The sequence below is a fragment of the Ursus maritimus genome, unplaced genomic scaffold (genome assembly GCF_017311325.1).
Source record: "Ursus maritimus isolate PB19 unplaced genomic scaffold, ASM1731132v1 scaffold_6, whole genome shotgun sequence".
NCBI classification, from domain to species: Eukaryota; Metazoa; Chordata; class Mammalia; order Carnivora; family Ursidae; genus Ursus; species Ursus maritimus.
In genome coordinates this window covers 63,382,429-63,409,394 of record NW_024426774.1, presented here as the reverse complement: position 1 = coordinate 63,409,394, position 26,966 = coordinate 63,382,429, and the positions used below count along the sequence as shown (strand labels likewise).

General features: G+C 36.2%; 1 protein-coding gene across 2 annotated transcripts in view; it reads right to left on the bottom strand.

The window, feature by feature from the left end:
• Window positions 1-2,671: 2,671 nt before the first annotated feature.
• Window positions 2,672-26,966, bottom strand: part of CLHC1 (clathrin heavy chain linker domain containing 1) — a 34,361-nt gene continuing 10,066 nt past the window's right edge. For both annotated transcript variants that reach the window (XM_008699868.2, XM_008699869.2), the window contains exons 4-12: window positions 25,222-25,355; window positions 22,809-23,010; window positions 22,583-22,695; window positions 22,115-22,208; window positions 20,609-20,715; window positions 13,052-13,226; window positions 8,935-9,137; window positions 4,330-4,509; window positions 2,672-2,980 (exon numbers count right to left, since the gene is read on the bottom strand). In XM_008699868.2, coding sequence (XP_008698090.1) covers window positions 2,784-2,980; window positions 4,330-4,509; window positions 8,935-9,137; window positions 13,052-13,226; window positions 20,609-20,715; window positions 22,115-22,208; window positions 22,583-22,695; window positions 22,809-23,010; window positions 25,222-25,355 — 1,405 coding nt within the window. In that variant the 3' untranslated portion in view covers window positions 2,672-2,783. The remainder of the gene's footprint in view (window positions 2,981-4,329; window positions 4,510-8,934; window positions 9,138-13,051; window positions 13,227-20,608; window positions 20,716-22,114; window positions 22,209-22,582; window positions 22,696-22,808; window positions 23,011-25,221; window positions 25,356-26,966) is intronic.

Here is a 26,966-nt window from a genome sequence, read left to right as displayed (position 1 = left end):
ATAGAAGAACAAATAAAGTAATACCATATGGAAAAATACCAATCAGACAAATCTGGAACGTGGAACATTCCCAGTTAACAACCAGCCAGTCCAACCAGTCAATGGCAAGAGAAAAATAAGGGAGGGGAGGTGGCATAACTCTAGATGTACAGATACAACAACCTGAACAAAACACTTGAACCTTGCTTAGATCCTAATTGAAACAATTCAACTATGAAAAGGCATTTTTAAGCAACTGGCGAAATTTGAATATGGACTGGATATTAGATGATACTAAGGAATTGCTGTTAATTATTTTTAAAAGTATGCTGTGTCTTGGGGCACCTGGGTGGCTCAGTCAGTTAAGCACCTGCCTTCGGCTCGGGTCATCATCCCCTGGTTTTGGAACGGAGCCCTGATTAGTGGGGAGTCTGCTCTCCCTGTCTCTCTGCTCCTGCCCCCTGCTCATGCGTGCTCTCTCCCTCTCTCTCAAATACATAAAATCATTAAAAATAAAAAAATAAAAAATAAAAAGCATGTTGTGTCTTTCCACTGAAGCCGTAATCTTGATAGCAGACACCATCCACAAAATAGGTATTCAGTATGTGTCGTTGATTCTGATGCTGAATCTTGGCATTTCAAAGGGAGGCAGGTCAAAAAGTACTGGGGAATCATTTGTACCTTTGCAGAATTACAGAATTTTTGAGTTAAAAATGACAAGAGGAATTATCTAGTCAAAATAAATTCATGAGGAAAAGGACACAAAGCCAGGCTGTGGCAGAGCTGGTCTAGAACGCAGGCTCCTAGGCCGAGAGCTCACATTCCACGTCTCTCAGTTCAGCTCACTGGAGGTTCTGACTGCTTCCATGCCCACCCTGTGCAGCTCACAGCTCAACGCCCTCTCCTTCCCCCATGTAACTTCATATTCTTGTTCTTCCTCCCAACTCTATCTCCAGACATTTTAATTTATATTCACTTGACAAGTTTCACATTCCTTGGGAAAACTGCCAAAGGTAATGCTAACAGAGAAGGAATAATAATAAGGGGAAGAAAAACATTTTAAAACCAAAGCAAAATTAACAGTAACAACAACAGCTGCTGTTTCAAGCTTTTTCCACATTTATGTTCCTACTTTGTTCCCCTGGCTTTCATGGACACATTATTTTCCTAAGTTCTGTCAATGTACAAGTCTCAAAGAAAAAAAAAAGTTTTTAAGCCGTTGACATTAAAAATCAATGCTGCTAAAAATAAATAAAAATCTTAAAAAGTTTTTTAAAAAAAATCAAGGCTGCTGAACTATCTTTTCTCTTTCCCTTCTTTTTTTCCATCCTTCATCATTTTTTCAAAGATCACAGCTAATGTGGAGGCCAGAAATCAAAATATTGTTAGTTATTATAAACCTTTGAGTAATACATTGCTTTTTAAATTGTGTACATGTATTACTTTAAAAAATATTATGTTTTAGAAAGCTATAATTATGCATTACACAGTCTGTGTTTAGCAAAATGTGGAAAAACTAAGAACTCGGCCAGTATTCTTCAAAATTTGTAAGATAAGCCAAGCGGCCCTAATATAAGCGAGGACACGTAGCTCAATATAGGCAACAAGGTATGTCGACACATCAAATACTCCAAAGAAGGATAATTACACAACTGCAAATGGATAGATTTGTGGGATTTAGTAAATATAAGCCAAGTAGAGGAATATGTATTTCCGGGACCTATTACATAGAAATAAGTTTTCTTCTATGAAATTCCTCAATTATGTTATATACTTACATTACACAAACATATCCCTAATCCTCATGGCAAACCTTTAGATGAGATATTACTGCCCACATTTTGCAAAGAAGAGGTAAGACCAGAATTTGAATACAAGACTGTCTGATTCCAAGTTCATATTCTTTCTGCTATAGAGTAAAAAACAGACACACAATTTAAATTAAGTAGGGGAAAATTGACTTTTTACTCTGACTCCATCTAACAGCAGTTCATTGTTACCATGTTCTATGATCAAGGCTTACATTCAGCTGGTATGGCATAAGAGCTAAAAGCTGTTATGATCAGTTGGGTATCTTTTCTGTTTGACTAGGGGTGCCCATGCCATACTCATCACTAAATATTTTGAATATCCTACCTGTCCATGACACAGAACTCTGAGTATTCCATCACTTACTTATTCTGACACTTGAAATCATCCAAAACATATTTTCCATACGTACAGGTCTACATCATGCAAAATTTGGCTGGTCTTCTAAGTAAGAACATGCTAAGATTCCCAATTTTTAGAGTAGAAACCTAACATTTGCCATTTACATATACCAAAGCAAGGGGCACACCTTTAAATCAGTAGTATAAAATTACTATATTGTAGGTTCTCACCAGTGAGTCCAACCTTGAAATGACATCCTGCCTTTCTTGTTAAAAATCAGTCTCAAAGCATTCGTTATCTGGGAAATTAGTCTGACAGGATACTATTCATACCTTCCTCAGTTCTTGGTATAAAATTAGATCCCCAGAAAGAAATACATCTAGACATTAGCTTATGCCCTTAGATAGAAGTGCCTAAACTGAGTTTCATACAAAGTTATACTCTTGGATTTTATCAAGATTCAATATCAGAAATGACCATACAGAAAAAAAGAAAGCAATGGTATAAATGTCATCATAACAAAAGCAGCACAATTTATTTCTGAGAGCTTCATACTTTAGATTTATTTTTAAGTTAGTTATGCCAAAATCAGTTTGCCCAACCAACACACATAAAATGTTATATAAGCTCCCTCAACTGGTTAAGACATAGAACTACCAAAAAACGTGTTCCATTAAGTTGACTGTATCATCCTCTTCAGAAATTTCTGTAACTCCAGCCTGAGATTGAAGAATGGACATGATATCGTGAGATAATTTGTCAAAGCCATTCTGTAAACATATATTTGCCATTTCTTGCCAGTTTTCTAATGAGAAAAATGGATCATTTATCATAAGATGTTCGACTATACCTGAGGGAAAAAATTATAATATTATAGTATGGTACTTATCTTATTTGAAAACACACACTTCAAAAATAGAAAGGGATATCATTTCAACTATTAAAGTTACTATTAAACTAGATCCCTGTAAATTTAATGTGGAGGGTTTCAGCCAGTTCGTGGTAAGTAACCAAGTGTTAATTTCTTCATTTTTTTCACTAACCTTTTCATGTCTCACATCAACCCTCTACTATCTCTCACATTCCCACACTTCTATTCATCTTCTTCTCGGTTGAAGGCTACAAGGGAGGGGCCTCAGAAAATGAAGAACGAGGATTCAGCCTTATTCAAAGTCTCTAAGGCACCACTAAACACTACCACATAACTGGGGGCCTACAGGTCTAGTTTTCATGATTCTTCAAATTCTTTTATAAATTCCCTAGTAGTGCTGACCCAAGGGCTTGAAAACCTCCTTGGCAAATCCTTCCTCCTAACTCTGGATAGAAGGAGACCTCCTAATGATGGGACTTCTATAACAATTATTTTTCTAAAGGAAATAAAAGAATGATTTTGTTTATTAAAGAAAACTAATGATATTACTTACTTTTGTAAATCAATTACAGTGACCCTCTTTGGAATATACTTATTTAGGGAACTCATTTCTTACCTGTTACATGCATTACTTATGATACTTAATGAAAGAGGATCTCTTTTAAAAATATTGTCAGCACTATTATTTTACTTCTACCATGATTATTATTTTTCTGTCAAGTAAAATACTTTATTTGGTATCTGTAATGATAATTTCAAAATTATCTTCCCAAATATGTTTTCATGTAATTTGCTATTCAGTCTTTAACCCCTTATAACAATTTAAAATCAAGCTATCTGCTCAAGTTCCTATATTAAATTACAGAAAGGAAAGAAAAAAGTGAGATGTAATTAGTTATTCTTGATCCCAGTCCAGAGTTACATTCAGAGTAAACATCATATGGAAATGACATTTACATATGTATTTGGTTTAAGAATAAAAATATAGAGAGATTATGTCTAAAAAACATTTTAAATACATAAAAATTACTAAATATATACATTTGTTAATATATGTACAGTTTTTAGAGTAGTTAGCCAGTATAATTATTAATATGTTCCCCTAAAGCTTCATAAAATTCTCTCTTCTTTGTAATTCCCTCAAGAAATACATACTATTGTCAACAGACTATTATTGACATGGTAATCTTTACATTTATAAACTTCTAAAGTCAATTCCTGCCAAGAAAGAACTCTTAGGAAAAATGAGTTAACTCAGACATAATAATCTTGAACCTTTCCCTAAATAACCCACTACTTTCCCTTCTACAACATTTTACTATACTTACCTTTCCCACCTTTACTTATTTCTTGAAGTAGCTTAATGCCAACTTTTTTCATATCTACAGAAAACAGATGAAGTGTAACAAGACCAAAAGATAAAGATGGTGGTTTCCCGTTCCATTCTCTAGTGAGACACTGAATTAATTCAGTGTGGGGACATAACTTTATTAACTGCATCAGGTCATCTGAAAGAGAAAAATAAAAAAAACTATGTCTCAACATCCTAATATGACACATCAGCTACAAACAGGGACCAGCTAATGTCTACACCTGCCAATCAACACTTCTTTTTCCAATCCTTCCAAAGCCCTCAATGAACTCAACGGTACTCTCTCCAATAAAAAAAAATTTTTTTTAATTTTAAAAAATCATGCTTGGCATAGCAAAAAATGAAAGAAAACTACTTATAACAGACTATCAGAAAAACAAATTATCAAAGAACTGTAGTAGAACAGAAAGGATTAGATTGGCAATCAGGAAACCTGAGCTCTAATCACAGTTCCATCAATCATTTATTCTTTTGGATCTCAGTTTATGCACCTTAAAAGTGCTAGAATTGGTATCTCCAATTTGTAAGATTCCTTCTAATATTACATTGTGTTTGTCTATATCCTGTTGTTCATATTTGGACCAGTTCCTAGTGAGTATAATTTATTCTTTCTGTGCCTTGCATAGAAAAAGGGTCTCCGTAATTTTTTTCCTAAAATTATCAAGTATTTAGAAACTCAAAAATGAAGACTTTAAGAAGCTATCAACCAGTTCAAGTAGCTGGAGGCTGAGCCATATGAAGTTGCCTGTATTTGACCATTTTTAACTCCAAAAAAGCAAATTTGTACGGTTTAATATACTAGCTAACTATTGAGTTCATCTAATACTGCAATCATGATTTACATTCTTAAATTTATAAACTTTGTGTTAATTTACTAAAGTTTTTCATGTAAAAATATTCTTCTTGGGTCACAGCAGAGGTAGTTTTCAGAATAATTTCTGAGAGCCTTTCAAGAACTACCATAAACATAATTTGCACTCTGACAGGCAATATAAGATAATCTAGTGTTTATTAAATACATATTTACTGTACTGGGAACTTAAATCTATTAAATCACTGAATTTAATATATAATATAAGTGAGATATTATTATTCTCACAGTGAAAGTGAGGAAACAGGCTTAGAGAAGTTAATTTTCCCACAATTATACACATGATATAAAGTAGAACAGTTCATCTGACCCCCCAGAGTCTATGACCTTCCAATCTATAGTAATGGTCCTCCAAAATAATAAATATGTGTATGTGTGTGCATTGTATGTATGTATACACACACACACACACACACACACACATAAATACAGAGACAGAAAGAGAGAGAGAGATGGTAAAAGAAGAAACAAGGAATAACAATATAAATCTATATCAATAAAGTCAAACAATTTTTTTTTTAATTTCCCTAGAGAAGAGGTAGAAGTTTATGATTTGGGTCACTCAAACTGGCCTCCACTAAGTGAAGCTATTTATACAGCACCCCCCAGCCTCCAACATTTTATAACTCACACATCTCACTCTGCTTCATTCAATCAAGTATTCAAATCCCCTTCTCCCTGAATTGATTGATTAACCAATATTTACTCAAAGATGTGCAAGATATGTTCTCTGACTAATTAGAAAGAATACAAACTCAAATCCATGACCTTTCCCCTCTGCTTACCACACTTTGGAATCCATTTCATCATTCCTTGGTTTGACATGTTATCAATCTTTTTTATTTTTTTATCTCATGGATGTTCTGTTTTAGTAGGCCTTTATACCAAATATGATATCTGTTTAACTCACAAATATCTAGAGCAGTGGTTCTCAAAATATGGTCTAGGGTCTACAAAGTCAAAACTACTTTCATAAAAATACTAAGTTGTTATTTCCCTTTTTCATTCTCATTCTCTCACAAATATACATGAGACTACATGACACGTGGTATTACAACAGACTGAATATAGAAGGAGATACGGGAAGCCATCTACCTTCTATTAAACCAGACATTACAGAGATTTACAAAAACATAGGAAATGGAACTCTTCTCATGAAAATCTTTGGTTTTGGAAGTTATTTTTTATAAAAAATATTTTATTATGATAACATGTCATGGGCTTATTGTTACTTTAAAGGAATAAATAAATATTTTAAAATTTTCTGCTTTAATGTCTAATAGGATAAATATCAACAGACAATACCCATGTAAGTAAAAGCTCTTTGGGATGTTCAGTGCTTTTTAAAAGTGTAAAGGAAACCTGAGGCCACAAAGTTTGAGAGCCTGACATCTAGAATAATCCAATTTCCAGATAGGTATATTCACCTATTTAATGATAATAGGAAGGTGAACTAACAAATCAATTCAGGCTTTATTCGAAAAATTATTAGGGGGGAGAATAATTTTTACTTTTAAAACAGATGCTTTTAGTCACACTTAACACTTTTGAAACAAATTTCTTAGAACTTTTCTGTTTTTGTTTTATTTGGGTTTGGGTTTTTTAATTTGTAAATGTATAACTGATAGTCTAAATCTAAGAGAGAACATTTTTTTCTGAAACCAGAAAGTATTAACAAATTGAATCTGTCCCCAAGGCCAATATGATACCATGGAAAGCTGTAGTTGTTTCTCATTAAAAAGTAAAATAAGGAAAGTAATTTTTCAAACTGTTTCCATCTTATAAGCTTAATTTTTTTAAGTTATTATTTTCATCTTATGATGTGCTAAACAAATTCTGAGGATAAACATCAAGATTCTAATTACATAAGTGTTACTGCTCTGTAAATTATTACAATACATATTTAATTATTTTAGATTGTAATTTACAACTAGAAGAACAGAATAATATAATGAGTCAATCACGTTTCTATGCATTTATGCAAGGCAAATTTTGTAAGCAAACCGGAAACTTAACATTTCGGTCAATAAAAATTCTAAGAGTAATTAAACCTATACTCCTTCCATGTCTAAACTGACTAAAATCTCTTACCATGGAAAAATAACACTTAAAACAGAAACTGAATCTATATCCTTAGACAAAAATAAAATATATAATTCATTCAACAAATATTAATTGAGTAGTACCTACTATACCAGATTCTGTTCTGTTGCTATGTGTGTGTAGGCAAATTACTTACCTCTTTGAGCCTTAGCCTCTCTGTGGAAACATTGTTTGTTTGTTTTTTTAATTTATAAAATAGGGATAATAACAAAACCTACTTTATAGTTAACATAAGGGTTAAGTAAGATCATGCATGTAAAAAGCCAAACTATAGTATCAGGTGTTCTGCTATATAACAAATAAATTCATAACTTTAAAAACTAGATTCTAAGTAAAATTCAATTTATTGTTTGAAAATGATCAGATTCAACAGCCATCAATGATCTTCTTTCCTGGAAAAATATGACCCAAAAGTGCTATGTTTTATTCCATTTGCAACTTTTTAGAATTGGGGTACGAAGCCTACAAATCAGAATTAAGACATAGGCCTGGGATGTGGGAGATGTCAGGATGCCTGTACATTTAGGTTACTAGTGAACTAGACTCAAAATAAGAGATCAGCTCATTCAACTAAGGTTATCCTAAGGTTGACGATGCTCTCAGATCAATGCCCAATTGCAACCAGGTGTTTCAAAATTTTGAAATGAACATTATTTTACTAATTCTTCATTTCTAATGCTTTTATCGTAGTCCAGAACATTTATGTAACAAATAAGTGCAGCTATTTAAAAAAAAAAATCCTCTAAGTAGCATGGTCTAAAATATCTGCAAAATAGGGGCGCCTGGATGGCTCAGTTGTTAAGCATCTGCCTTTGGCTCAGGGCGTGATCCTGGTGTTCTGGGATCGAGCCCCACATCAGGCTCCTCCACTGGGAGCCTGCTTCTTCCTCTCCCACTCCCCCTGCCTGTGTTCCCTCTCTCGCTGGCTGTCTCTCTCTCTCTGTCAAATAAATAAATAAAATCTTTTAAAAAAATAAAATAAAAATAAAATAAAATAAAATAAAATAAAATAAAATATCTGCAAATAAACTGTACTTCAGAGGGAGAGAAGCAGTGACACCCAGACATCCACCTTCTCCAAGGCTGCGAGGCCCTCCCCCCAGGACAGCCCCAGGCTCAGTCCCCAATGCCTTTGCCAGACATGCTAAGAAAACAAGATTTCCTCAGCAACAACTGACCTTAAGGCAACGTTCACCCTGATGGGGCTGGCCACAGTTACCCAGGACCATGGACTTGACAAACTTCTCTCTTGGTTCATTGTTCCCTCTTTGCAAGCCATGGCTCATTTCCCTCTCTGGGCCTCAGTATCTCCACTTGTATGATGGGTCTAGCAGTGCCTACCTGATGGGACTGTTGTGGGGACTGGCTGGAGGGATGTGAGAACACCCTACCCAGAGTATGGCACAAAGCAGTACTCAATAAAAGTAAGATAGGTTTTTGTTAAAAGCAAACAGACAAATCTACTTATCAGCATACACAAAAGAGACTTTATAATGTAAATCCAAAATATTGCCTACTATCATGGGTGATATTACAATTAAAGTCTAGAATTCAAATGTATACAATTAAGTAGACTGTTTCACTCACCGTAAGTAAAGTCCTTGAACTGTGGTATGTATTCCATGGCCCTGTGAATCTGACCCTGTTTACATAGGCAAAGAAGAGTTTTCTTGTGCAGGCCACATTCACTGTAGATCATCTGAGCTAACGCCAGGCACTTGGCCTTGTTGTAAGTATCCTGTTCCCCATAATCACAAATCACATCTCCTAACTCTTCAGAAAATGTGACCCTAGAGCAAGCAGATCAATAGGTGTACTTTAGAGAGTTCTGGATGAGTGGATGAGAATAAATTATTTGAAAATTCAGCACGGTAGGGCTGGATTTTCCATGATCTGTAAGAATTCCAAGTTAATGGGCAATTGATATAGAAGAAATTAAATACATCTAAGATTTAACAACAAGAACAAAAATGATCAGCACGTATTCTTTTGGGGAGGACATTTTAGCAAAACTGAGCTCAAGTTTTTACAAAATCTACAAACAAGGTTAAAACTCTCCTAAAAAGACTGGCGGGATTTAAAATGAGAAGGCAAACAAAAATTCTCTTATAATTGAGGATCTCAATGGTCTTGGCAGTTATCTAATCTAGATTCTAAACCCTGTAGAATGTAAGAACTTATTAAATGTTGGTTAATGACTGACAACAAATTTTAGCTCAAAATTAGTGACAGATCTTGCAAGTGTTTGCAAGAAACATGTGACACCAGTGTTATTTTTAAAATTTTTATAGATATATACAAAACGACAGGGAGGAAAAAGGATATAAGACGCCCCTCCTAGGAGAGACTGAAGAAGTAGTTCTTTTGAATTGGCTCACTTAATAGGTGTCACTTGTCATCATTTAAAAATTTTTTTTAATTTTTTTACTTGTCATAACATTTTAATGCGCCATCTTCAAACCAAATTGAAGTGAACCATCTGCACCAGCACGTTGCACCTAGAAACGATCAGCATGGGCCAAAACACATCTGGATATGATTAAAGATATTACTTCTAATCACTGGTTGTACGGAAATTTTACTTTAGTTATATTTTTGATAGGTACAAAGTTGATCACAATTCACAGAACCTCAAGTTGCAGAAATGGGAAGTACAAACTCCCTGTGATGGTTAATTTTATGTGTCATTTTGACTGGTTCATACAGTGCCCAGATATTTAGTCAAATATTATTCTGCAAGTCCGTGAGAATGTATTTGAAAGAGAGTAACATTTCAATCGGTAGACTGAATAAAGCGGATTGTTGTGAATGTGGATGGCTCTCATCCTATCAGCTGAAGGCCTGAATGGTACAAAAAGGCTACCCTCTTTCAAATGAGGGGGAACTCCTCCTGCTTGACTGCTTAGCTGGGACATCAGTCTTTTCCTACCTTTGGACTCAAACAGAAACATTGGCTTTTCTTGAGTCTTGAGCAGCCTGCAACTTACACCATTGGCAGCTCTCTTGGGTCTGTAGCTTGCTGACTGCAGATGTTGGGACTTACCAGCCTCCATAATCACATGAGCCAATTTCTTCACACACACACACACACACACACACACACACACACACACACACACACATTTTATATAGGGAAATGTATGTGTGTGTGTGTGTGTGTGTGTGTGTGTGTGTGTATAAATATATATATATAATTTCCCCTATTGATTCTGTTTCTCTGGAGAAGCCTAATTAATATCTTCCCCAAGTGGGCTACTGGGAGTGATAGCTGAGCAGAGCCTCTCTTTCATCTCCCAGACCCAAGTATTCTACCTCCTGGGGATACACCATATAATTGTCACTAGTTTAAAGAGTGCATTCCATCCTGAAGCATCTTTTTCCATCTTCAAAGGGTAGAGTGACAAGCTGGCATCACCTGGACACAACCTGAACCAACCATGAACCAAGTTTGGGTTTTTTTTCCTTGTCTGTTGGTCTTAGGTCACCCCACCCCTGCATGAGGCCATAGGTATGAGCTGTGGAAGTTGTGTCAGTCAGTTGGTGGTAGTTGACATGGGTTCTGGGCCACCTATTCCTGAAGCTTAACTTGATGCTCGGGATCTGCCTGAGCATGATCTTGATTGTACCTGATTTTAGATGCTCTCTGAGCCCACCTGACCTCATGACTTGGTGAGCCTGTCAGAATCCAGTTCATGATGAGCAGTTCCAGTTCCACAGTCATTGGTGTTCCCTGGATAGACACTCCAACTTTAGCAGGACCCAGTAGGTGTTTTTTTAATAGTATATTGTTGCTTGTTACGGGTGGCAGATAATCTACTGGGATATCTCTGGGTAGTCCCAAGCTAAATGAAAACTGTTAGTGGGTATCAATTATCATGATTTGATAAAGGCACGGCGACCACAGTCATCCTACCAGACAAGCCATCAAGACCAACAGAAGTGTAAAAGTGAAAAGAATATAAAATGTTACAGGAGAAAGATGAGTAATAATTAATATGGATGAATCTCAAAATAACTATAAGTGAAAGACCCAGACCAAGAAGAAAAAATAATACATAATATATAATTCCATTTTTATAAAATTCTAGAAAATGAAACCTCATCTATTATGACAGAAAGTAAATCAGTGGTTACCTGGAAATGGGGTGGGGGTGGAATGAGGTTGATTATCTCAGCTGTGGTGATGATTTCATGGGTGTATACATATGTCAAAACTTGTCAGATTGTACACTACCAATATGTGTAGTTTATTATATGTCAATTGTATCTCCACAATGCTGTTTTCCAAAAACTCAGCAAACTGTACATTTGAAATATGTATCGATTATTGTATGTAAATTATATCTCAATAAAGTTGTGAAAAAACAAATTATAGCCCTAGGATCCATTATCATGACAAGGGCTATAGTATATCCTCCTACCCTCCTCTTATAAGATTCCCCCAGAATTATACCCACAAAACCCTGGAAAAGTTGTGCCTAGACAGAGTGAAATTAAGGTGAGAAGCACATACATAGGTGTTGTGCAAGTGGCTGACTATAGTACATGCTGTTTTAATGTCCTGCCAGGATCCTCCTTCCCCCTTGCTCTGGGTGTTAGCTGCCAGTGGCTTACAGGTCCCCCACTTCCACAGCAAATTGCCCTTCACTGGGGGGAGCCACCATGCCCAGGAAGTAATGCCCCATCCAGGCAGCCCATAGCCCTAATAGAGACTAACAGAGAGGTACAAAAGGCTGGCCCCTTGCCTCAGGGGGACAGCTCTGTGGTGTGGTTTATGCTCCAAAGCCTCTATAAATAAGACCAAGGTTAGAACTTGCCTGAGATCACATCCTTTCTTGGTTTCCCAAACACACACACACACACACACACACACACACACACACACACACTCTTCTCTATTCTGCTTCACTCACTCCCTTACAGGGTTTTCTTGAGCTCTTCCTCTATCAATCATGTACACTCAAATTCCTGCCTGAGGCTTTAGTTCTAGGGAATCTAACCTAAGGGAGCTCTAGTACAAATCTGCCAATCTTTACTGAAACCCAACTCCAAGAAGCCATCTCCTGTCTATCCTTACTGATTTGTATGTTCTAAATGTTACCTTGGTCCACATCCATTCTGCTTTTAAGTTTTCTCCTAGGTTTATTCTTTACATGTACCTATAACCTATCTGGATCCAGATTCCTGCCTTATCCCTCTGAGTAGCATGAGACTGATTAATTCTTTTCTATCCTTACCAATCAACTTCTTTTTTTTTTTTAAGATTTTATTTATTTGACAGAGAGAGATACAGGAAGAGAGGGCACATAAGCAGGCGGAGTGGGAGAGGGAGAAGCAGGCTTCCTGCTGACCAGGGAGCACGATGCGGGGCTCGATCCCAGGACCCTGGGATCATGACCCAAGCCGAAGGCAGATGCTAAACGACTGAGCCATCCAGGCACCCCTACCAATCAACTTCTATCCACCATCTAGTGGCCATGAATCATCCTGTAAGCTGCCATTACTCAACTCCTGATCTGGGCTCATTGTGACTAGACCCCACTACTGCATGAATGCTTAGTAAATCCTTTTGACCAATTAATTGTAACAGAGACCTGAGATAAATGTTCAAATTATGTACTAATAAAAAACTACCGAAATCTTGAGAATAAACAACTTCATTAACCAACTATCAAAATTAAGTTAAAAACTTAACTTTGCTTACCTTTCCTGGGTGACCCAATTGATAACTAAATCTAAACGTTTTTCAGATAATCCACATTTGATTCCTTCCAGGGTTAGTTCTGCATCAATAGGACGTCTAGAAGCATGACTTGTGCTAAAGATGGCCTCAAAAAATAAGAGTAATGGAAAAGGCTTGCCTCTAATCTTTCCAACAGCTATAGAGAGAAGAAAAGTTTTTGAGTTGAACACTTTATGTAAATAGTAGTTAGTTTTTTCTTACTTCGTATTATTTTCATCTCTTTGCATCTTCGAAAAATTTTAATCTAAAATAACATACTTAAATTTTTAACTAATGCTTATGGATTAAACATTACATTTTGGATAATGACTAAATATTACATGCTATGTGAAAACAGAGGCAGAGGCTGGAGTGATGTGTCTACAAGCCAGAGAATACCAAAAACTGCTGACAGCTACCTAGAAGGTAGGAGAGAAATATGGAATGTAATATTCCTCAGAGCCTTCAATGGAAATTTTAAAAGCTGAAAGAATATACCACCAGCAGACCTGCACTATAAAAAATGCTAAAGGTAGTCTTCAAGCAGAAGGAAAATATCAGATGGAAATATGAATTACATGAAGAAGTGAAGACCAGAAATGTTATGTGCTATGAATATAAGTATTTAGAAGTATATTGTTTTTATGTAATACATCAAGTGGTATAACATCACCTGAGGGTAGAATGTGGTAAGTTAAAGATACAATCTATAAACCCTAAAGCAACAACCAAAGTAAGACAACAAGGAGTTATAGCTCATAATCAGCAAAGGAGAAAAATGGAATCATGAAAAAATTCAACTAATCCAAAAGAAGGTGGAAAAAGGGGGGGAAATGGTAACAAAGAAGACGTAAGAAAAATAGAAAACAAATAAAACTCAATCATGTCAACAATCATATTAAATGTAAGTGATCTAAACACTCCAATTGAAAGGCAAAGATTGTCAGAGTATATAAACAAGTAGTATCCAAGTGTACACTGCCTAGAAGACACTGACTTTATTTGTTTTAATTTCCAGTTTTTATTTATATTCTGGTTAGTTAACATATATGGTAAAATTAGTTTCAGGTATAGAATTTAGTGATTAATCACTTATATATAATAACACCCAGCGCTCATCACAAGTGTCCCCCTTAAAATCCATCGCCCATTTAGCTCATCCCCCTGCGTACCTCCCCTCCATCAACCCTCAGTTTGTTCTCTATAGTTAAGAGTCTCTTATGGTTTGCTTCCCTCCCTCTTTTTTACCTTTCCCCTATGTTCATCTGTGTTGTTTCTCAAATTCCACATGAGTAAAATCATATGGTATTTGTCTTCTCTGACTTATTTCACTTAGCATAATACACTCTAGCTCCATCCATGTCATTGCAGATGGCAAGGTTTCATTCTTTTTGATGGCTGAGTAATATTACATTGTAGGTAGGTAGGTAGGTAGGTAGGTAGGTAGGTAGATAGATGTAGATACATATAGATAGATATAGATATCTCCTTTATCCATTCATCAGTTGATGGACATTTGGGCTCTTTCCATAATTTGGCTATTGTTGATAATGCTGCTATAAATATCAGGCATAGGGCTGCATGTAGAAGACAATGACTTTAAATACAAAGACACAAAAAGATCAAAAGTAAGAATATGGGAAAAGATATACCATGCTAATACTGATCAAAAGAAAAATGGAGTCATGCTTCTAATCTCAATGCTTACTACAAAGCTACAGTAATCAAAATTGTATGATACTGATACAGAATGGATATCTAGAAAAATATAATAGAATTAACAGTTCAGAAATAAAAAGTTAACAGTTTAACACCCAAAATGCACAGTGTCATCACTCATTATGTATGAATACTTCTGGAGGGTAACGTGACCTGATTATCAGTCAGTTATCCAATTGTAAATAATTGTTGGAATGGTTTCTTGACTTTGAGTCCACTGAATAAAAGCTACAAGATTATACTCTGTGTTACATCTACTAGGATACAATAATGAAAATCATGCACACAAAAATGAGATAGGTCATTTCCACACAATTCACAGTCAAGCAATCTCTCTAAATATATATGTTTATATGTATCATGTATATGGCAACAAATTTTTCACGTTCAAATAAATGTAAAAGAACATTTTTTTCAAATTGTTGAATTTAAAGTGTTTTTTGGGGAAAACTTATGAAAAATAGGCTGTATATATTTGACATCAAACACTGTCACTTAGAATGAAAATAATAAAAATTATCTGTATCTGTAAGCTCCACTGAGTATATTTCTCCTTATTTACACCTCTCTATTTCTTTCTGAGTTTCTCATCTTTTTATTTATTTTTTATTATTTAGTTTTTTAAATTAACATATAATGTATTATTTGTTTCAGGGGTACAGGTCTGTGATTCATCAGTCTTACACAACACCCAGCACTCAACACAACACATACCCAACCCAATGTCCATCACCCAGCCACCCCATCCCCCTGCCCCCTCCCCTCCAGCAACCCTCAGTTTGTTTCCTAAGATTAAGAGTCTCTTATGGTTTATCTCCCTCTCTGGTTTCATATTGTTTCATTTTTTCCTCTCTTCCCCTACGATCCTCTGCTTTGTTTCTTAAATTCTGCATATCAGTGAGATCATATGATAATTGTCTTTCTCTGATGACTTATTTTGCTTAGCATAATACTCTCTAGTTCCATCCATGTCATTGCAAATGGCAAGATTTCATTTTTTGATGGCTGCGTAATATTCCATGGTGTATATATATATATATATATATACACACCACATCTTCTTTATCCATTCATCTGTCTATGGACATCTGGGCTCTTTCCATAGTTTGGTTACTGTGGACATTGCTGCTATAAGCATTGGGGTGCAGGTGCCCCTTAAGATCACTACATTTGTATCTTTGGAGTAAATAGCCAGTAGTGCAATTGCTGGGTCACAGGGTAGCTCTATTTTCAACTTTTTGAGGAACCTCCATACTGTTTTCCAGAGTGGCTGCACCAGCTTGCACTACCACCAACAATGTAGGAGGGTTCCCCTTCCTTTGCATCCTCACCAACATCTGTCATTTCCTGAGTTGTTAATTTTAGTCATTCTGACTGGTGTGAGGTGGTATCTCATTGTGGTTTTGATTTGTATTTCCCTGATGCCAACTGATGTTGAACATTTTTTCATGTGTCTGTTGGCCATTTGGATGTCTTCTTTGGAGAAATGTCTGTTCTTGTCTTCTGCCCATTTCTTGATGGGATTTTTATTTTGGGGGTGTTGGGTTTGATAAGTTCTTTATAGATCTTGGATGCTAGCCCTTTATCTGTCATTTGCAAATATCTTCTCCCATTCTGTCGATTGTCTTTGGGTTTTGTTGACTGTTTCCTTTGCTGTGCAAAAGATTTTTATCTTGAGGAAGTCCCAAAAGTTCATTTTTGCCTTAGCTCCCCTTGCCTTTGAGACATGTCTAGCAAGAATTTGCTGCAGCCAAGGTCGAAGAGGTTGCTGCCTATGTTCTCCTCAAGGATTTTGATGGATTCCTGTCTCACATGTAGATCTTTCATCCATTTTGAGTCTATTTTTGTGTATGGTGTAAGGAAATGGTCCAGTTTCATTCTTCTGCATGTGGCTGTCCAATCTTCCCAACACCATTTGTTAAAGAGACTGTCTTTTTTCCATTGGATATTCTCTCCTGCTTTGTCGAAGATTAGTTGACCATAGAGTTGAGGGTCCGTTTCTGGGTTCTCTATTCTGTTCCACTGATCGATGTGTCTGTGTTTGTGCCAGTACCATACTGTCTTGTTGATTACAACTTTGTAATAGAGCTTGAAGTCCAGAATTGTGATGCCACCAACTCTGGTTTTCTTTTTCAACATTCCTTTGGCTATTCAGGGTCTTTTCTGGTTCCATATAAATTTTAGGATTATTTGTTCCAGTTCTGTGAAAAAAGTTGATGGTATTTTGATAGGGATTGCATTGAATGTGTAGATTGCCCTAGGTAGCACAGACATTTTAAGAATATTTGTTTTTCCATTTCTTTGTGTCTTCCTCAATTTCTTTCATGAGTGTTCTATAGTTTTCTGAGTACAGATCCTTTGCCTCTTTGGTTAGATTTATTCCTAGGTATCTTATGGTTGTGGGTGCATTTGTAAATGGGGTCAACTCCTTAATTTCTCTTTCTTCTGTCTCATTGGTGTATAGAAATACAACTGATTTCTGTGCAGTGATTTTATATCCTGCCAGTATACTGAATTCTTATATGAGTTCTAGCAATTTTGGGGTACAGTCTTTTGGGTTTTCCACATAAAGTATCATATCATCTGTAAAGAACGAGAGTTTGACTTCTTCTTTGCCCATTCGGATGCCTTTTATTTTTTGTCGTTGTTGTCTGATTGCTAAGGCTAGGACTTCTCGTACTATGTTGAACAGCACTGGTGAGAGTGGACATCCCTGCCATGTTCCTGACCTTAGGGGAAAAGCTCTCAGTTTTTCCCCATTGAGAATGATATATGCTGTGGGTTTTTCATAGATGGCTCTTATGATATTGAGGTATGTACCCTCTATGCCTACACTGTGAAGAGTTTTAATCAAGAAAGAATGCTGTACTTTGTCAAATGCTTTTTCTGTATCTATTGGGAGTATCATATGGTTTTGTCCTTTCTTTTATTAATGTAGTGTATCACATTGATTGATTTGTGGATGCTGAACCAACCTTGCAACCCAGGAATAAATTCCACTTGGTCATGGTGAATAAACCTTCTAATGTACTGTTGGATCCTATTGGCTAGTATTTTGGTGAGAATTTTTGGATCCATGTTCATCAGGGATACTGGTCTGTAATTCTCCTTTTTGGCGGGGTCTTTGTCTGGTTTTGGGATCAAGGTAATGCTGGCCTCAAAAAAAGAGTTTGGAAGTTTTCCTTCCATTTGGATTTTTTGAAACAGCTTCAGAAGAATAGTATTAATTCTTTTTTAATGTTTGGTAGAATTCCCCCTGGGAAGCCATCTGGCCCTGGGCTCTTGTTTTTTGGGAGATTTTTGACTACTGCTTCAATTTCCTTGCTGGTCATCGGTCTGTTCAGGCTTTCTATTTCTTCTTGGTTCAGTTTTGGTAGTTTATACGTCTCTAGGAATGCATCCATTTCTTCCAGATTGTCTAACTTTTGGCATATAGTCACTCATAATACGTTCTTATAATTGTTTGTATTTCTTCAGTGTTGGTTGTGATCTCTCCTCTTTCATTCATAATTTTATTTATATGGGTCCCTTCTCTTTTCTTTCTGACAAGTCTGGCCAGGGGTTTATCAATCTTATTAATTCTTTCAAAGAACAAGCTCCTACTTTCGTTGATCTGTTCTACTGTTCTTTTGGTTTCTAGTTCATTGATTTCTGCTCTAATCTTTATTATTTCTCTTCTCCTGCTGGGTTTAGGCTGTATTTGCTGTTCTTTCTCCAGCTCCTTTAAGTATAGGGTTAGGTTGTGTATTTGAGACCTTTCTTGATTCTTGAGAAAGGCTCGTAGTGCTGTATACTTCCCTGTTAGGATCGCCTTTGTTGCATCCCAAAGATTTTGAACAGTTGTGTTTTCATTTTCATTTGTTTCCATGAATTTTTTAAATTCTTCTTTAATTTCCTGGTTGACCCATTCATTCTTCAGTAGGCTGCTCTTTAGCCTCCATGTATTTGAGTTCTTCCCAACTTTCCTCTTGTAATTGAGTTCCAGCTTCTCATCTTTCAAGAATTCAGTTTAGTTTTAAAATAAAAGGAATTTTTAAATTCTAAGCATCAATTAAGTATCACCTAATACTGGTGAATTTCTCAGCATAAGATCCACATACCTAGAAAGCTAATAAAAGTTGGCTGTTTTCCAATTTCGCTGGTAATTTTACCTATTTAAGCATTCCTTAATTGTAAGCTTTGACTTTATTAAAACTTGTAATCCATACTTTGAGCAGATCCAGTCAAGGGGAGAAGAAAAAAACCTTAGGAATATACTAATATCACTTTTAACTTCACCAATTTCAGAACATATCCAAAGGAAGAGTTCCTGGGTACTTGTAAGATGTTTGAAAATTTTTAAGTAAAATATTAAATTTTTCAACATAAAAAAAAAGACCTGAAAACGGAACACTACAAAACACTGCTGAAATAAATTTTTTAAGACCCAAATCAATGTAGAGATATGCCAAGTTTATGGGTTCATCAGACCAAGTAGCCAATATTGTTCAGTGCCTATTCTCCCAAAATTTATCTATTATTTAATGCAATCCCCAGCAGAATTTTTTGTAGAAATTTACAATCTGATTCCAAAAATTTAAAGAGAAATATGAAAGACTCAGAATAGCCAAATTAAATTTGATAAAGAAAAACAGAGTTTGAAGTCTAACACTCTGATTTCCACACTTACTATAAAGCGGCAGTAATCAAGACAGTGTAGTATTAGCGTCAAGATAAACAAATAGATCAGTGAAACAGATTAGACCTAAAAGTATAAGGACAACCGATTTTTCAACAAAGGCAATCATGTGGAGAAAGTCCTTTTAGTAAATTATCATGGAACAATTGGATAGTTACAGGCAAAAAAATACCTTAACCCATACCTCACACCACATATCAAAATTAAATCAAACTGAATCATAGGCCTAAATGTAAACCTAAAACTATAAAATCCTAACCAAAAATCATAATCATAATCATAGGAGTTAAAATCTGCAGATTAGACACAGATTTCTTAGGTATAACACTAAAGTCATGATCCATAAAAGAAAAAAAAATTCACAAATTGGATCTCAACAAAATTTAAAACTTCTCCTAGAAAGAAACTTCTAAGAGAATGAACAGACAGGCCACAGACTGGAGAAAATATTTTTAAATCATATCTGATAAAGGATTCGTATTCATACAATGTAATACTACTCAGCAATAAAAAAGACTGAATTACTAACAGATGCAACACACGGATGAATTTCAAAATAATGATGCTGAGTGCAAGAAGTCAGTCAAAAAAGATAACTTACTATGTAATTCCATTTATGTAAAATTCTAGGAAATGCAAACTAATTTACAGTGACTAAAAGCAGACTAGCAGTTGCCCCTGAGAGGAAGTTGTGGGAGAGAGGGAGATGGGAAGGGTGAGGAAGAGTCAGAGAGAAGGATCACTGAGGGCAATGAGGGAACTTTTGGGTGATACAAATGTCAAAACTTATCAAATTGTGGAAATACATACACTGTGTTGTATGTCTGTCAACTTACAACAACAAAGCCGTTTTAAAAGGAAGTAGAGCAAATTTGACAAAATGTTAACATTTACTAAATCTTGATAGTGAGTACATGGCTGTTTTATGTTTCTCCACACTTTTCTGTATACTTGAAATATTTCCTCACTTCATGTTGAAAAACTAATCAAGTTCCTCAGTGTGACGCTAAAGAAACTGAGTAAATAGCAGAGATAGGGCTGGAGCCTAGATCTTTAGTCTCGGACTTCAAAACTCTCTCCATTCTATCAGGGGGAAAAGTACAATCTGCATACATACATAAGGTTCAGAGAAAAATGCTTACCCTTAAATTTATTCACTGTCCCAATGTTTTGAAGAATTCTTCTAGGACTGTTTGCTGCAAAACAAGCTGCCTTTTCATATTCACCAAGCAACATTAATTCATTGAACCTACAGCCGTTCCATTTCGTTATACACAAAAAAGAAAAGAAAACTGATTAGAAATGTCTAAAACAGACTAAACACAGTAATATAGAAAAACCATATCTAGATTCATTCACTCGGTAAGATTTTTTTTCACTCTTTCTGTAATATTCTGTCATCTCTGTATCCTCAGAATAAAACTCTCACCTGACGGAAGACTTTGAACCTTACCCTGTACTTCATTCCTATAGTAATTATTGCAAGACATAGAAAATGGAAAGAACTTGACCTGATGCACAATGAGCTCAGATTTTTTCTCTTATATCATCTGCGGATGAAAGGGGATCTCAGGGGAAAGAGGGGCAATCTGCTTAGAGACTCAGCTTAGGGGAAACAGTAACTGAAACACCAAGAAGGTGGAACTGGAGATCAAGAGGTGTCCTTGGTATTCAGAAGCCTATGTTGCTCTGCCAGACATCAGACTCCTGGTTAATTATGAGACTAACACAAGAAGAAAAAATAATAGTTCAGTTAACCTAAGCCTCTACTCCTCTTCCTAGGGCAAAATGTCTTCAACCCAGCCCTTATCCCACAATTAATAAAACTATGGCAAACAGGATTTACAGTGTTGCAAATGAATTTGAAACCCTAGAGGAGAAAAACACTAAAGTCATACTAATAAGCAAAATACATAAAACTTCTAATCTCAACAAGGGTTTTGCTCTCATATCTAAAGCTGATAAACCGGGAGATGCATGCAGTGTAAGGAAACAGCACAGACTTTGGTGCTGCCCCAAAATGACCTTCGCCCCTCTTTGTACCATATCAATAAGACAATCCACAATTAAAAATTGTTTAACATATGACTAGGACTATTACATATGTTCCTTACATATTGGACTCATAGCCTATAAATTAATCTCTTAAAGAACAGTCTTAGGTCTTCTTAAGCCACTATTATACATTACACATAGTAACAAACATTAGGGAGAAATACACCTCTTAATATGTCATAGGATGGAAATGATGAGAAAAAAACGATTGAATGAGTTAGGATAATCTGACTCAAGAAGACATTCTCAAAAACATTTCATAATATCAGGCTAATGGCTAGGAAATGCAAATATATATATAAATAAAACTTAAATCAACACTACGAGCCACCTATATCCTGTGAAAAATCTCCTAGACTACCAATCTAATATTTTTCACACAAAGAATCTATTTTTTAAAATTCTAGTTTATTTTCCAATGTTTGCTAGAGTAAAATTGTAAAAATACAAAATCTAGAGACTATAGCTCATCAAGATGCTAAATAAATGCTAAACATTTAATAAATATTAAATATTTACATAATATTTCAATGAATCTTAAATAAATGTGGTAACATTTTAACAAGGAAAATCAAAGCTTTTAAAATATTTGCCTTTCGATGTAGCAAAGCAAAATTTCAGCTTCTTTTGCCTTGCCCGGATCGTCTTCAAGCAGTTCCTCAACAATGCCTTCGTCACCTATAATTACTGAAAACACCACAGGATATTTAAGGTGATCAATCAACAGAAAATAATAAATATACATGATTAATTAATCAGCAACTTAATGCTATGGTTTCTAACAGCACCAACCTCTTCCTAAACTGAGTGGCCTCCCTGTTCATGTCTCCGTATTTTCAGGTACATTTTGAGGTATTCTCTCTTTGGTTACCACATCTACTATTTACCAATTATCTGTTAGCTGTCGAAGGAAGAAGCTCATAGGGTAATAGAGACATAACAAAGGAAGCACATTTTTTATTTCTTTAAACTCAGCCTAGGTAAACCCTCTCTCTTTAGCTTTCTGAGGGGAAAATGATGTTTTCCATTATTTGCGGTAATTAAAAACAAAGATAAATTACCATGTAAACTTTGAGTTTTCTGAATTTGCTCCACAAAGTCTTGAAATGAGCTGCTCATATCAGATTTTACCCAAGAAGTAAGTGCATTTGAAATAATCAGCAGTCTTTGATGACTACAAAGATAAAAAAAAAATCAATATACTGAATGTAAAATCAAATAGTGGAGTAACAGAATAAACACAAATAAAAGCTTCAAACTTAAAAAGTATATAATCAACTTTCATACCGAAATTGTAATTCTTTGTTCAGATTTTCAGCTAAATCTCTCCGTTTTAATGTCACAATCATTTCCTCATCTAACTCTGCCTTCCTCTGAACTGGTACATATTTTTTCAACATAGCCTGTTTAATTTCAGCATATTTATCTTCAAGATGTTTCAGGTATTTAGTGAGAGCAACTAAACTGACGGAGTCTTGGAGAGTCATGCCTATGGGGAAAATGGAACAAGTCAAAAGTGAAACCGTGTTGGGGACTCTTATGCTCAAATGGCAAGTCTTAACAAAATAGATCATAGTTCGCTACGTTAAGAAATAATTAAGGGACGCCTGGGTGACGGTTAAGCATCTGCCTTCGGCTCAGGTCATGATCCCAGGGTCCTAGGATCGAGTCCTGCATTCGGTTCCCTGCTCAGCAGGGAAACTGCTTCTTCCTCTGCCTCTGCCGCTCCCCCTGCTTGTGCTCTCTCTCTTTTGCTCTCTCACAAATGAATATAATCCTTAAAAAAAAAAAAAAAAGGAAAAAGAAAGAACTTGTTTAAAAAAAAGAAATAATTAAGAAATGGTAGTAAGAACTTATAACTTACTGAACATAAACAGAATTAGCACACAATTTTAAATGTGTGGCATTTTTAAACATATCATCAAGGAAGGCTAATTGTTCAAAACTTAGCATCTTCAAAAGTTTTTTTAAGCTTTTTAGTTTTTATTTTATTTTTTATATTTGAGAGAGAGAGGGCGCACAAGCTGGGGAAGGGGAGGGGCAGAGAGAATCTTGAGCAGGCTCCACACTCTGCAAGGAGCCCAACTCGGGGCTTGATCTCACAACCTTGAGATCAGGACCTGAGATGAAATCAAGAGTCAAAGTCCATCTGGGTGGCTCAGTCAGTTAAGCGTCTGCCTTTGGCTCAGGTCATGATCCCAGGGTCCTCGGATCGAGTCCTACGTCGGGCTCCCTGCTTAGCGGAGAGCCTGCTTCTCCCTCTCCCTCTGCTGTTCCCCTTGCTTGTGCTCTGTCACATAAATAAATAAGGAAGGAAGGAAGGAAAGTCTTTAAAACAAGAGTCCAACGCTTCACTGACTGAGCCACCCAGGCTCCCCTACATGTTAAAAAGTTTTAATGACCTCACTGTCACACCCCACAAAACTTTAAATATCACTGTTACTCAATACCACAAAGAGCTTCTGCCTAACAATTCAGGGTTTTTGTCCAAAGATTTCTCACTAACCAAAGATTCCATTAATCTACTACAGCAAACCCCACGGAAATCTGTTTATTCTCTCCAAAGCAAAGTTTATGAAACCTGCCAAGCCCTCAGTCCTCTCCCCCTCTTTGCCCTCTGTATTCATTATTCATAACGACTCAATCACAGACACTTGAAATGATTCCCTTATTCAGGCCAATTGTTGGCTTTAAAGGCGTACATCAAAATTCTCTCCTAGAAACACCGCTGGATTAATCCTACTTAATTTTTAATCATTCCCTTACCCTGAATCCTCTCAGCATTTAATCAATTTGACTTATTCTGTGCTTATTCATATGTACCTTATTTGTAGTTTGATTATCACAATTTTATATTTGAAAGTGTATCTAGTCCCTGCTTCCACCAAATGCAGGATCATCGTCCAAGCTCAGGTGAAATCCTCTGGTATGGAGCAGTTCATTATTTTCAAGACACAGCTGCTTCTGTTGAAACCAACTCTGACTTCCTAAAATTTCCACCTATTGATTCTGCCTTTGGATAAACACTGGTTGAAATCCTTAAAAGTTTTAAGTACAGTTAGCTATTCTAAAGTCTCCCTTTTCTCCAAGATGAATATTTACAATTCTATCCATGCATCATACAAACCTGTCACCATCTTCGAATTCCAGGATATACTCCAATTTCTTAAAATGTGGCCTAGCTGAAGATAAAGAACCAGGGAATGCCAACAACAATGGGAATGAACAACATTCACTAGAACCTGATACACTACAGTTTTTTTATCTATTATACCAGGGACTCTCAAACTTTAGAACCACCAGAAGGCCTTGCTAAAACACTGTTGAGTTCCACCCCACCCCCACCCCAACTCCCGTCCCTGGAGTTTCTGACACAGAAAGTCTGCAGTGGGGTCAGAATTTGCGTTTCTAACAGGTTTTCAGGTAACGCTGACACTGATGCAGGAACCAGACTTTAACAGTCACTGCCTTATACTTTATATATTCCAGCCAGTCTGGAACTCTCTCAGGCTTTCAGCGTTGTTGAAGTTGTCTCATTCCCTTGTATCCACCAGGAGCCCCGCTGAAGTTGTTTGTGAAGTCTGGCAAAGTCCTGGTGCCCTAGCAGACATGCACATTGCAGCACATACATACTCATTTGTATGATAGGTAATAACGGAAAACAGTTGGAATTTCAAACATTTTAAACAAAATACAATACCTGGAATAGGTTTTGAAGGATCTTTGGAGAAAGTATGATATCTTACTTCTTTTGCATCATATTCTGCCCTAAGTTGTTTCATTTTGTCTATTTGCGATTGAATCTTTGAGGAATTATTTTCAATAGCCCTCATTCTGAAAAACAGAAAGGCTTTCTTATCTTTCTTTCAACTAGTTTAGTTATTTAACCATAAGATTTAAGGTAAAACAGGTTAAATCATGACTTTATTTTGGCTAATTATCATTTTGAACCATTATGGACTTAAGTGTTTAGTTTACAAAACAATGCCCATAAAAAGTTAACTAACCTCGAAAGTGAGGAACAGTTTTCTTTCAGAGCATCAATAAAATCTTACACTATGATTCACAACCTTACTGGAAATTACCGCGTATTAAACATAATAATCTGGCCACAAAGTACTATGTCTTTCCCTACAGTAGGACCTTTGCACTTACAATTGTTTTTGTAATTACAGTAGCTTCCTGCGGCTGCTTTAACAAATCGCAGAAACTTACTGAGAGCTTCAAACAACAGGAATTTACCCCAGAGATCAGAAATCCACAGTCAGTATCACTGGGCCAAAATCAAAGGGCTGTGCCTCCTCTTAGAAGCTCTAGGGAGGAATTTACTCCTTGCCTCTTCCAGCTTCTGGGGCTGCGGGCCTTCTGCGGCTACAGCACTTCAGTCTGTGCCTCCGTGACCACACTGCCTTCTCCCCTGCTGCCTCTCTTCTACAAGAACGCTTGTGATTGTATTTAAGGCCCACCTGGATAATTCAGGATAATCTCCGTATCTCAAAATGCTTAACGTAGTAACATCTGTAAAGACCCTTTTTCCAAATAAAGTTACAATTCCAGGTTCCCAGGATTAGTACCTAATATCTTTGAGGCCATTTTCAGCCTCCTATAGTAATTTTGATCCTAGAGCTGGAGGAAGAATAGCACCTCTTTGAAATAAAGCTGTCTTATTCCAGAAATGGGGATCTTAAAGACCATTTCTTTTAAGCATTATTTGAAGTTCATTGCCTACTTTATCATTGATATGTTGGCCCTGCGAGGAAATAACAGATTAAGATATATTAGATATATAAAGGCCAGTTTCTGGAAAATTAAAAACAAGTTTGTCAGTAGAGAACTGCTGTCCACGTCTGATTACTATACAGAGTTCCTGGTGACTACAGATGGCTCAGCGTAAGGGCCTGCAGTATTTATGAAAGAGGGACTGTGCAAATAAAAGACCCTTTGGCTTTCATCCAAAAAACTTATGCTTGTGGAAGAAGAGAATGTTAAAAGCAGACAGACTTTGGGGTGTCTGGGTGGCTCAGTCGGTTAAATGTCCGACCCTTGATGTCGGCTCGGGTCGTATCTCAGGGTGGAGGGATCGAGCTTGTGTAAGGCTCCGCGGTCTGCTTGAGATTCATTCTCTCCCTCTTTCCCCCTCCACTCACGTTCTCTCTAAATAAATAAAATAAAACCTTTCAAAAAAAGAAAGTAAGCAGACTTTCAAAAGAATTGAAAGCAGGGACTCATACTTCTACTTCTACATGAATGTCCATAGTGGCATTATTCACAATAGCCAGAGGTAGAAACCACCCAAGTATCCATCAACAGATAAATAGAAAAAATGTGGTATATTCATACAATGGAATATTATTCAACCATAAAAAGTAATGAAATTGTGATATATGCTACAACACGGAAGCGAAGGCATCAAATGGTTACTTCTTTCTGTAACTACTTTTAGGA